The sequence below is a fragment of the Triticum dicoccoides genome, chromosome 3B (assembly GCF_002162155.2).
Source record: "Triticum dicoccoides isolate Atlit2015 ecotype Zavitan chromosome 3B, WEW_v2.0, whole genome shotgun sequence".
NCBI classification, from domain to species: Eukaryota; Viridiplantae; Streptophyta; class Magnoliopsida; order Poales; family Poaceae; genus Triticum; species Triticum dicoccoides.
Window position 1 is genome coordinate 692,445,946 of NC_041385.1, and position 11,567 is coordinate 692,457,512.

The 11,567-nt window shown below is 46.0% G+C and overlaps 1 protein-coding gene across 1 annotated transcript; it reads right to left on the bottom strand.

The window, feature by feature from the left end:
- Positions 1-8,076: 8,076 nt before the first annotated feature.
- Positions 8,077-8,868, bottom strand: LOC119281858 (probably inactive leucine-rich repeat receptor-like protein kinase At5g48380). The gene has a single exon (XM_037562273.1). It carries the CDS (start codon positions 8,866-8,868, stop codon positions 8,077-8,079), a length of 792 nt encoding a protein of 263 aa, XP_037418170.1.
- Positions 8,869-11,567: the final 2,699 nt, after the last annotated feature.

Sequence of the window (11,567 nt, forward strand, 5' to 3'; positions counted from 1 at the left end):
CAGAAAATTTCAGCACGCCATATAAATGTTTCCTTACCAAGTTCCACTCACCAAAGGCGCTTCACTCCCTGGCAACGGCGCCAGAAGAAAGTCTTGATGACCCACAAGTATAGGGGATCTATCGTAGTCCTTTCGATAAGTAAGAGTGTCAAACCCAACGAGGAGCAGAAGGAAATGACAAGCGGTTTTCAATAAGCTACTCTCTGCAAGCACTGAAACTGTAGGTAATAGATAGTTTTGTGATAAAATAATTTGTAACGGGTAACAAGCAATGAAAGTAAATAAGGTGCAACAAGGTGGCCCAATCCTTTTTGTATCAAAGGACAAGCCTGGACAATTTCTTATAATGAAAAAACGCTCCCGAGGACACATGGGAATTATCGTCAAGCTAGTTTCATCACGCTCATATGATTCGTGTTCGTTACTTTGATAATTTGATATGTGGGTGGAACGGTGCTTGGGTACTGCCCTTTCTTGGACAATCACCCCACTTATGATTAACCCCTATTGCAAGCATCCGCAACTACAAAAGAAGTATTAAGGTAAACCTAACCATAGCATGAAACTAGTGGATCCAAATCAACCCCTTACGAAGCAACGCATAAACTAGGGTTTAAGCTTCTATCACTCTAGCAACCCATCATCTACTTATTACTTCCCAATGCCTTTCTCTAGGCCCAAATAATGGTGAAGTGTCATGTAGTCGACGTTCACATAACACCACTAGAGGAGAGACAACATACATCTCATCAAAATATCGAACGAATACCAAATTCACATGACTACTAATAGCAAGACTTCACCCATGTCCTCAAGAACAAACATAACTACTCACAAAGCATATTCATGTTCATAATCAGAGGGGTATTAATATGCATTAAGGATCTGAACATATGATCTTCCACCAAGTAAACCAATTAGCATCAACTACAAAGAGTAATCAACACTACTAGCAACCCACAGGTACCAATTTGTGGTTTTGGATACAAGATTGGATACAAAAGATGAACTAGGGTTTGAGAGGAGATGGTGGTGGTGAAGATGTTGATGGAGATTGACCCCCTCCCAATGAGAGGATCGTTGGTGATGACGATGGTGATGATTTCCCCCTCCCGAAGGGAAGTTTCCCCGGCAGAACAGCTCCGCCGGAGCCCTAGATTGGTTCCGCCAAGGTTCCGCCTCGTGGCGGCGGAGTTTCGTCTCGTGAGCTTGCTTATGATTTTTTTCCAGGGTAAACGACCTCATATAGCAGAAGATGGGCACCAGAGGGCCACCAGGGGGCCCAGGAGACAGGGGCGCGCCTAGTAGGGGGAGGGGGCGCCCCACCCTCCTGGCCAGGGTGTGGGCCCCCTCCTGTATTTTCTTTGCTCAATAATTCTTATTAAATCAAAAAATGACTTTCGTGGAGTTGCAGGTCTTTTGGAGCTGTGCAGAATAGGTTTCCAATATTTGCTCCTTTTCCAGCCAGAACCCCAGCTGCCAGCATTCTCCCTCTTTATGATAAACCTTGTAAAATAAGAGAGAAGAGCCATAATTATTGTGACATAACGTGTAATAATAGCCCATAATTTAATAAATATCGATATAAAAGCATGATGCAAAATGGACGTATCAGTAATCACTTTGACAATGATCTTGTAGAGCACTGGGCATGTTCTGTGGATGGCGTACCTTGGGGATTAATGTGATTGAAGTGTCATTTAGACCCGCCGATAGCTCACCACCATTGAGGAAATCGAGCAGCGCTAGGACTAGGTCATGTTTTAGTAGTTCCGAGTGACGTTCATAAAATCCTGTTGTAAATCCGTCCACCCCCGGCGCCTTGGACGGGGCCATCTGAAATAATGCATCATGGATCTCTTGGGCTTCGAACGGCCTACATAACATGTCGTTCATAGCCGGGGTAACCCGGTTTGGAACATGCGATAAAAATTCCTCGCTGTTGCTGTAGCCTTGAGATGTATATAGGGCTTTATAGAACGCAAGGATTTCTTCCTTCTCTTCATCTCCAGAGGCACAAACTGAGCCATCCACGCGCTGCAGATTGGCGATCTTGTTGATGCGCTGGCGTTGTTTTGCATGCGCCTAGAAATACGCCGTATTGCGGTCCCCTTCCCGGAGCCACGGTACGCGAGATCGTTGTTTCAACCAAATCTCCTCCAGTCTAAGAGCTTCTCGCAGCTTAAGCATGGTAGCTTTCTCTTCCTCTGAAGGGCCCCGACCAACTGACTGGCGACGCAGCCTGTCAAGTCGCTTTTGCAGTTGTCGGACAGTTCTTGTTAAACATGCAAATTCTCAAACCCCCCATGGCATCAAGCTACGCTGCAGTGCATCTAGGGAGTTCATAATACCAAGCAATCCTGGCTGTCTTGCTTGTGCACGCCGGGTTTCAGTGACAAGTTGCTCGTAATCACTATGAGATTGCCAAATGTTCTCATAGCGGAACGGTTTCGACGTATGTGGTCTGTTAATGTTCTTGGCTTGGGAGGTTGACCACGGCGGCCGCTACTAGCGTGTGGCGTAGTGTGTACGTGGTGCGCGTGCGCTTTCTGGCGTGCGTCCAGGGCCAGTCCTGAGATTTCAGAGGCCCTGGCCGAAAACAGAACATAGGGGCCCTTAAAATAATTTTAATATGCTTAGATAATACAAGACCACTAACAATATTCAAAAAAGAGAATTAGAGACAAGTCTTCTTAGAGAATATTTCATTTTGAAGGTCGATGTGGTGCATTCTTCTCTCAAAAACTCGCCTCTCGATAGGGTAGTGTGGGGTCGATGATGTAGTGTTTTCGGCCAAATCATACTGAAGATCAAATGTTGGTCGTAGGCGACCATGCATGGGATGATCACAAGTGACATCAAGCCAATTTTCCTTAACTATCAAGCCAAATTGCGACTCTTGTCTCTGTCGAAGGACGAGCTAATTTTTTTTGTATAGTGAACTCGATAGAATCAAGCCAAATATGTGACAAAATTTTTATAACCAACCAGATAACGACTACAATCGGCTATCAATTTATCACATGGAATCAAACTTCTAAAAATTATTCGGCTATCAATTTATCACTTTGATTCAGGTAGAATAATCAAACTTCCAAAAAATATTCGGCTATCAATTTATCACATTGAATCAAGTAGAATAATCAAACTTCCAAAAAATATTCGGCTATCAATTTATCACTATGAACATATTTATTTATTTATTTGCGGGTGAATGAACATACTAAAATTAAAGTGTAATATGAAAGCAGGTAGAATAGTCGGCCATCAATTTATCACTTGGAACCAAACTTCCAAAAAATATTCATTGGCACTCTGAAACAATTGTTGGAATCAAGCTTTAAAAAATGTCAGTGAAACTGGATCAGTCAGCACATGCATGGTCAAAAACAGCAAAAGAACCCTCTACTCTTTTTTTTTATCGGCAGAATCCTCTTTTTTTTTTAGACACGGCAGAACCCTCCTTACCACTACTACGCTGGGCATGAAGCCAGTATAGGCCCAACTTACTACGGTCCACCACCACTTGACCATCAGTGGAAACATTGGTAAAGCAAAAAGGCCCAAGGCGCAGTTTTCTAAAAGGAAAAACGATGCACCCTTCTTCCTCCAGCAGACGCGTACATACATGCTCTGGTTCTCTAATGGCGATGGGGAAAAGGGTGCTCCTTGCTCCTGCTCACACATACCTGGAAACGGGGCCCCTTTTCTTTCGGGGGCCCGGGGCGGCCGCCCCTCTCGCCCCCCCTCAGGGCCGGCCCTGCGTGCGTCTCGCCGCGGACGTCGATGGATGGCCTCGCTATCGGAACCCATCCATGCAACTCGAGATGGCCCTCGCGCTTCAACGTACCATCTCTGACCAAGTCACTGGTCAGCACTCAGCAACGATTGAACCAGAGCGCGTCCGTCGTAGTTAATTCGAGAGGCCCATCCTCAGGGGCGGAGGCAGGAAATCGAGCCAATGGGTTCATGACTGATTTATTCTGAAAAATTAGTATGGCATAATTAAGTACAGTGTTCAATCTCACACTGCCATAGAACGAGAGGCTAGCACCCAAATACAAATATGATAGCACTTATATTTATACATTGAAAACAAAACAATATAACATTTGCAAAGAAAAACAGCAAGACATACCAGTTGGATGATATTATAAAAATCTCTTGTTTACATATTGTGAATAGAGTAATTCCAAAAATAACTTCATAGCTTCAGGTGTAGCTTCTCCTTCCCGAAAACACCGGCAAAATAGTCAAGTTACATTGAAAGTGTATAATACCATAAATCAAAAGAAGCACGTACAATCACTCACATTATAGTGTGCTCCCTTTCGACCATTTGAGTCAATTAATTACCAATGCATCACTCACAACTTGCCCCTCGTTATGATCTATAAAAAAGGCGGCAACACAAATAATAGATGAATCATCTTAATATCAGTTCTCTATATAGATGGTTTTTTCTCTTTTCGAAATCTGTAAAAGTACTTACATCAACGACGTTTGAGGCATTTTTACCTGCATCTAACAGGTGGCCTTGAAGTGCCTACATCATAATCTAAATCTGGTGATTGGTTTCTCTTTGAGAAATATTGCTCCGCCGCTGAGATCCATCAAAGTTCAGGAAAAGTTGATTAGAAAATTAGGGCAAAGGTTAGGCTAAATAGAACATGCATAAGAAGAAGAATATGTGCTGATCTATTAGTATCTTGAATTTGTACTGCAAGCTGACCTGCTGTTGCTTTCTTGGGGCTGGCTGGCGAACACTAGGCGATGCGCCGTCGCCGCGATGGGCGAACAAGAGGGGGAGAGGCGGAGTAGAGGGAAGACCGCGGTAAGTCTTGACAAGCGAGAGTCGTCGATTCACAACACATCCGACCTGATGCGTTATGAGTCATCTTTTTTTTTTTGAGACAATGCGTTACGAGTCATCATCTAACGCACGGACGGGACAGTAGCAGTTTACGCATGGGCCTTAGCTGGGTTACTCCCGTGAAGATTTATTCTGGACAAAAAGGCTTTCGCTTGTGGATTCCAAATTCCGATGGGTGCAGCCTTGATTTTCTAATGGGTTCACGCACACGATATAACCTACACACGCGTACATGGCAGTAGAAAATCGTTGGGTTCACTTTTTTTTGAACATTGAAAGGCGCACAAAGCGCCAACCAATACATTCAGCTCAGTAACATCTTACAGCGTGAATTACATAGCCCTGGAAATTGAAATTAGACAGGAGAGAAACAACAGGGCATATCATGTTTGTATGAGCTGAAGCAAAACAACTAGTGTCAGGTTCTGGTAAACTTCTAAGAACCTGATGAGCCACATTATGAGAAATACCATTGATCTCTCTTGATATGTGATACACCTGTGCTTGGAGATCATTTGTAAAGGAGAAAAATTCAGCTAGAGAAGTTCTGATGGTCCAAGGGGTGGAATCTGCCAATACACTTCTTGCCGCCGCTGCTTTTGCCAAAGAGAGGCAATCAGTAAGAAAAGTAGGCCGAGAGATCTGAAGTCTACGGGCGACTTTTGAGCTGCAAAAAGCAAAGCAAGAGCTTCCGCTTGAAGTGGCGAGCCGGTGTTCTGGGTAGAAGCTTGAATTTGCACATTCACTTCCGCTTGGTCCTGAGAAAAACTGAGAAACACTCCTACTCCTGTAGCTGTTGTGCCATGTGGTAATCTTGGAACCTTTGCACATTTAAAAGCAACATCAGAATAAATTTTTGCTCCAGATATAAGAAGATCAGATTTGAGAGTGTGCCCTTGAGCAGGAATAACACAACTATTTCCTTGCTGATGAACTTGATCAATAGCTTGTCCCTGATTAGAAGAAATTGACACAGTCGTATATTGGTCAGACAAAGCTTTTGCAGCAGTGTGAACATGATGAGGTTGGGAATTGCGTCTGTCAAAAAGATTATCATTTCTGGCTTTCCATATGCACCACATAAAATTTAGTATGTTAGATATAGATGCATGAGGATGATTCATATTTAGTAAACTGAGAATAATACTGTGCATAGAGAAATAATTTTGAACTAAGCCATCAGATCTAATATACCAAGGGTGGCCAAACCAGGCTGCTCTAGCAAAATCGCAAAGAAAAAAGAGATGCATTACATTTTCATCCTCACCACACCTACAACATGATATAGAAATGTGAATTGAAAAGCGGCCCGCTCGCAAACCTGTAGGAAGAGCTTTTCGAAGAAGTCTCCATGCAAAAGTTTGAACCCGGGGTGCAATCAACTTTTGCTTCCAAACCTGAGTGAGAAGATTTTTAACCTGCAAAGATAGTTGAGAGGGAGTATTCCTGGGAATGCTTTGAATATCCTGCAAGCACAATTTATAAGTGGATTTAGAAGTGCATTTGCCACTCGGAGTGAGGTCCCAACAGAGAATATCTGGGCAGTCATCCTGAATGATGGAGGTTTGAGTAATAGAAGTAGCCATAGGCTCTTGGAAAAGAGAATGAATAAGATTGTTGTTCCAAGTTTTTTGCCCAGGAAGCCATAGATCCTTAACATGAGCAGGATAAATAAAGCCAGGTGGCTGAATGATGAGATGATTATGAATAGTGGACCAGGAAGAACACCATGGGGAACTCCAGAGGGCAATATTCCCCTGAGTAATTTGGTAGAAAGAGTGGGCTTTTAACTTGGGAAGCATTTTGAGAATGGAAGACCAATAAGCAGATTTTGGAACAGTGGAAGTAGCAGTCCAAATGGAAGAGTTCGGAAAGTATTTGGATTTGAGAACAAGGTACAAATAAGAGTTAGGAGCATCTGCAAGTCTCCAAGCTGAAGCAAGAATAAGGCCTTCATTAATGGCTTGGAGGTTTCTAATACCTAGCCCTCCTTCATTCTTAGCTGTACAAATGTCCTTCCAAGCTCTGAGACAAAGACTTCTGTTTGAATTATTATCCCTGATTCCTGTCCACCAAAAGTTTCTAATAATAGCGGTGAGTTTAGCAATAAACTTTTTTGTGAACAAAATGTTTGACATGTAGTAAACAGGAATGGCTGAAAAGACAGATCTAATGAGTTCCAGTCTAGCTGCATGAGAGAGCATGTTAGCCTTATAAGCATGAAGCTTAGCCATAAATTTGTCAAGAACAAAGTTATAAGCAACAACTCTATTTTTAGCAGGAAGAATGAGAGGGTGCCCCAAATGAGTAAAGCTGTTATCCATGGAAGGAACAGAAAAAATGTTTTTAATATCAGCAATGACAGTTTGACTAACATGGGCACTGAAAAGAATAGTGGATTTTGACCAGTTAGGAGTTTGACCTGAAATAACACAAAAATGATGAATAATTTGAGCCATAGTGTTAACTTCAGATGTATTAGCTTGTCCACAAACCAGAAGATCATGAACCCAACGCCACAACGCTGGCTCCGCCCCTGCCCATCCTCTAGCCTGGGCAGCTCAAAGGTACTGTACTGGACTGTACATGGTAGTGCAGCAGACAGCAGTGCCCTCACGGGTGGTGTAGAAACTCTCAAGTTTCGTTAACGAATCAATCAAACAGAAAGGAATGAGTCAAGCAGTGCCCAGAACCGGATGCAATCGATCGCGTGCGCCGCTTTGCCGTTTCAACTGGTTTGCTTGACAGGCAAAAGAGACAGATTTGATATGAGCGCCAAACTATTTCATAAACTAAACTGTTTTTAAAAGTATTTCACTCAGTTGATTCTTAGTGTGCAGCGCCTGACAGCAAGGCGCTGCATTTTACTGTGCAGCGCCTAACACTTAGACGTCGTACCTGTGCAGCGCCTAGCACTAAGGAGTTGCACTACACTGTGCAGCGCCTAACTCTAAGGAGTTGCACGGTAGGGTGTGACGCCTTGTTGTCAGGCGCTGTATAAAATGGTCAGCGGTGTGAAATATTTTAAAAGATACTTTAGTTTGTGAAATACTTTCAGGTCAAATTTGTTATTTTTGCCTGCTTGACAGGCTCATCGGGTGAAAGCCAACTTTTTCAACGGGAGACAAAATAAATCACCCAAAAAAAAGTCAAAACAGATCTGCTGTCGGAGTTGTTGACAACAGACAAAACACGCGGATCGATCATACGCGGAAGCCGTAAGCACGCAGCCTCTTGGAGAAGACGACCCAGCCCGGGGAGTAGAAGGCCGCCACGAACCCCACGACGAACCCGACAGCCGCTCCGATACTAGACTCGTCGTTGATCTGCCTGATCCGCACCAATCCCCATATCTTCCCAGGGCACTCGTCCAGCGGTGCACCGCAGAGCCCTCGGTTACCAACAAAATGCGAGGCCGGAAACTTCCGCAGCAGAGCAGGAACAGGCCCCGACAGCAAGTTATCGGCGACGCTGAACGCCGTTAACCGGCCAAGCGCGTTGAACCGCTCCGGAATCTGGCCGTCGAGCTGGTTGTACTCGAGGTTGAGCACGTTGAGGTACACCATGTTGGCGATGCTGTCCGGGATCTCGCCGGAGAAACTGTTGTTCGAGAGGTCCAGGTATGACAGGTGCGGCGCGTCGTGTGCGATGCGCCAAGGGATCGGCCCTGAGCAACCGTTGCCTGAGAGGTCCAGCGCGATCATGCTCGTGCAGTCATGTAGGCCTTGAGGAAACGAACCTTGGAGTCCCAAGTTGCGCAGGCGCAGAGAGAGCACCCTGTTCTCGTCGTGGCTCCAGCATTCGACGCCGGTGAATCCGCATATGTAGCCGCTGCGGCCGTTCTTGTTGAATTTCCAAGAGGATCTGAGGATGCCGTTTGGGACCACTGATTTTTGTACGGATTTCAGACACTGGATGTCGAGTTCGGAAGCGTGGCACAGCGATGCGCTGATCAAGAGCAGCAGCCATAGGAGGAACTTGGTCTCATCGACCATCGCGATCGTGGAGTAGAAGAGACTATTCAAGCGCCACCTGATCAAATCAAAGCTTGTGTAAGAACATTTAACACTAACATTATACTTGAAAACAGAAGAACTGAAGAAGTAATATGCTCACAGACATCACAAAGCAGCCTCCAAAGATGCAAATTGTAATGCATGCGTACTTGCTTTGTTGGTTTGGTTACATCCATTGGTACTTCTTAGACAAGATGAGGTGTTTCAGATACTCACCGATTGATCCAGCCAAACAAGAAACCTCCGCCCGGAATGACCGAACGATCAGAGCTCTTAGAAAAAAGAGAATCCCTGCACCGGAGCACCGCTTTGCTTGTGCTAATCCCTCAATTCTTGTCGTCGTTGGCACATTGCAACAAGGCAGCGGAAGTTGGGCAAGAACCAACAAGGTCAAATGTCAGCACGAGATGGTTAACTACCTAGCCATGAGACATGGACACGCAGCATCGGGGAAATTGGAAGTAGAGCTTTTATCAGATAATAATATTGGAAAGAGCAAGTTTTAAGCAACCGTGTCTTGCATTAGGAAAATGTCAATGACATGTTATTTGGAAAAAGAAGTTGACGACTGAGCAGCAACTATATGATAACGTGAAGATGCTACTGCCATCCATGACATTCTAACAAGGAGCATGGGCCCACTTCTGAACTACTCCATCCGTTCCAAACTCTTGCCGTGGTTTTAGATCAAACAAGAACTATATTACGCTCTCGATGTAAGGTTCAGGATAATTCTTCGATTACAGACTGAATTTCAGGATACAAGCTAGGGTTCTAGGGAAGGAGAAAGGGGAATTGGGGGTAGGAGAAAGCCAGCCGCCGCCTGCGTGTCGTTCCAGCATGCCTCCTGATGAGGATACAGACCTGTGATAGGGTCATAGGCCTGTCCTATATGTCCTACCCAAGGTCACTACCCTAGAAGATAAGAAGTCCAACAGGCAACGAAGAACCCCCAGTAAAAGGTGTCGAGTGCAATCCACTCGACTAATCATATCTCTCGGATACCCCTCCTACTTGTTGTCACTCGACCATACAAGGAATCACTCGACCTACGGAAGATCAGGAGTCACTCAACATTGCAACGGTCAGGCGTTCACTCCGTAGTCTTTAAGGTCATTAATAGCACTTAAGACTGGCGTTATCAGTAACGTCCCTACTTTATGTACATTAAGCCCCTTGTAATGGAGGATGGCTGGGGTCCTAGCGCACTCTATATAAGCCACCCCCTCCTCTAGGACAAGGGTTCGCACCCCATGTAACATCACACACATATAATTCAGTCGACCGCCTCCGGGCACCGAGATGTAGGGCTATTACTTCCTCTGAGAAGGGCCTGAACTCGTAAATCTCGTGTGTACACCTTCACCATAGCTGAGATCTTGCCTCTCCATACCTACCCCCCCCTTTCTACTGTCAGCCTTAGAACCACGACAGTTGGCGCCCACCGTGGGGCATGTGTCTTAGCAACTTGTTGGTGAAGTTGCAATTTTTCCAATCCCCATCATCATGGTTTCCGGTGGTGATTTGGCTAAGGGGCACGAGATCCGTCTCGGCGCACTCATTTTCATCGCCGACGACTCCGCTTGGCTTCAAGAAGCTCCCCTTGACGTTGAGGCGCTCCCCGTCTGAGGGGCGACACACTTTCGCGCGTGCATTCGCGGCGTCCTTCTCTGGCAGCCGTTGACTCAGTATCAGTCGGCTCCAATGAGGGGCGACACACCCATCGTTGGAGAAACCCCCGAGGCTCGGGCCTTGGAAGCGGTGCGTTTGGCTAATTTGGCTGAGCACACCCGACTGGAAAACCTCCAGCGCGCTCTCGACGAGCGTGCCCGAGAACGGACTCCCGAGTCCAGTCGGCAACAGCTTTTCCCACCTCCATCTAAGGTATACCGCACTCCGATTCAAAATCTCAGAGCTGCAGCCCGAATAGCAGAGTCAATTCAACCTTCCCAGTCAGAGGCTGGCAGAGGTTTGATGTAGATCCGGGCCTTACTCCGGGCATCAGGAGAGCTGAACACAGTGGTGTCTCAGTCGCGGGATAGGATTCATAGCAGATCCGTGGTGGCAGATACTGACCAGTCGACCCACAGTCCAAGATCGCCCCTGCGGCGTGAGGGTCGTGGGCAGTATGATCACTGACTCGACCGCGACAACCGTCGTTGGATGCCCACACCTCCTCCGAGGAGTACATCATATGTGCCTTGGCAGCACGCTGACAGACGCCTTCACAGCGGCGAATGTAGAGCACCAGTCGACCCAAGGGAGGCAGGCTTTGATGCAAGATCTATTCTCGTTTAGGGTTTAGTCGACCGGAACAGAGCGTAGAGGGAAGACCTTGGCAGAGATCGCCCGACTGGCAACAGGGTTCATGTTTTAGGTCCAGAGTGTTTCAGTAGAGCCATCAGGGCCGCAGTGATTCCCCCCAACTTCAGATTGCCGACTGGAGTCAGCAAGTTCACTGGGGAGTCCAAGCCTGAAACTTGGCTTGAAGACTACCGAGTGGTTGTGCAGATTGGTGGCGGGAATGATGAAGTGGCAATGAAGCATCTCCCTCTGATGTTGGAAGGATCAACCAGAGCGTGGTTGACTCAATTAGCCCCGAACAATATATAAAGTTGGGAAGAACTTGCTCGAGTGTTCATCAGAACTTTTGAGGGCACTTGCAAGCGGCCAGCGGG

Bases quoted from the DNA above. Each gene is read 5' to 3' on its own strand.
- LOC119281858 (XM_037562273.1), bottom strand. From the start codon at position 8,868: ATGGTCGATGAGACCAAGTTCCTCCTATGGCTGCTGCTCTTGATCAGC.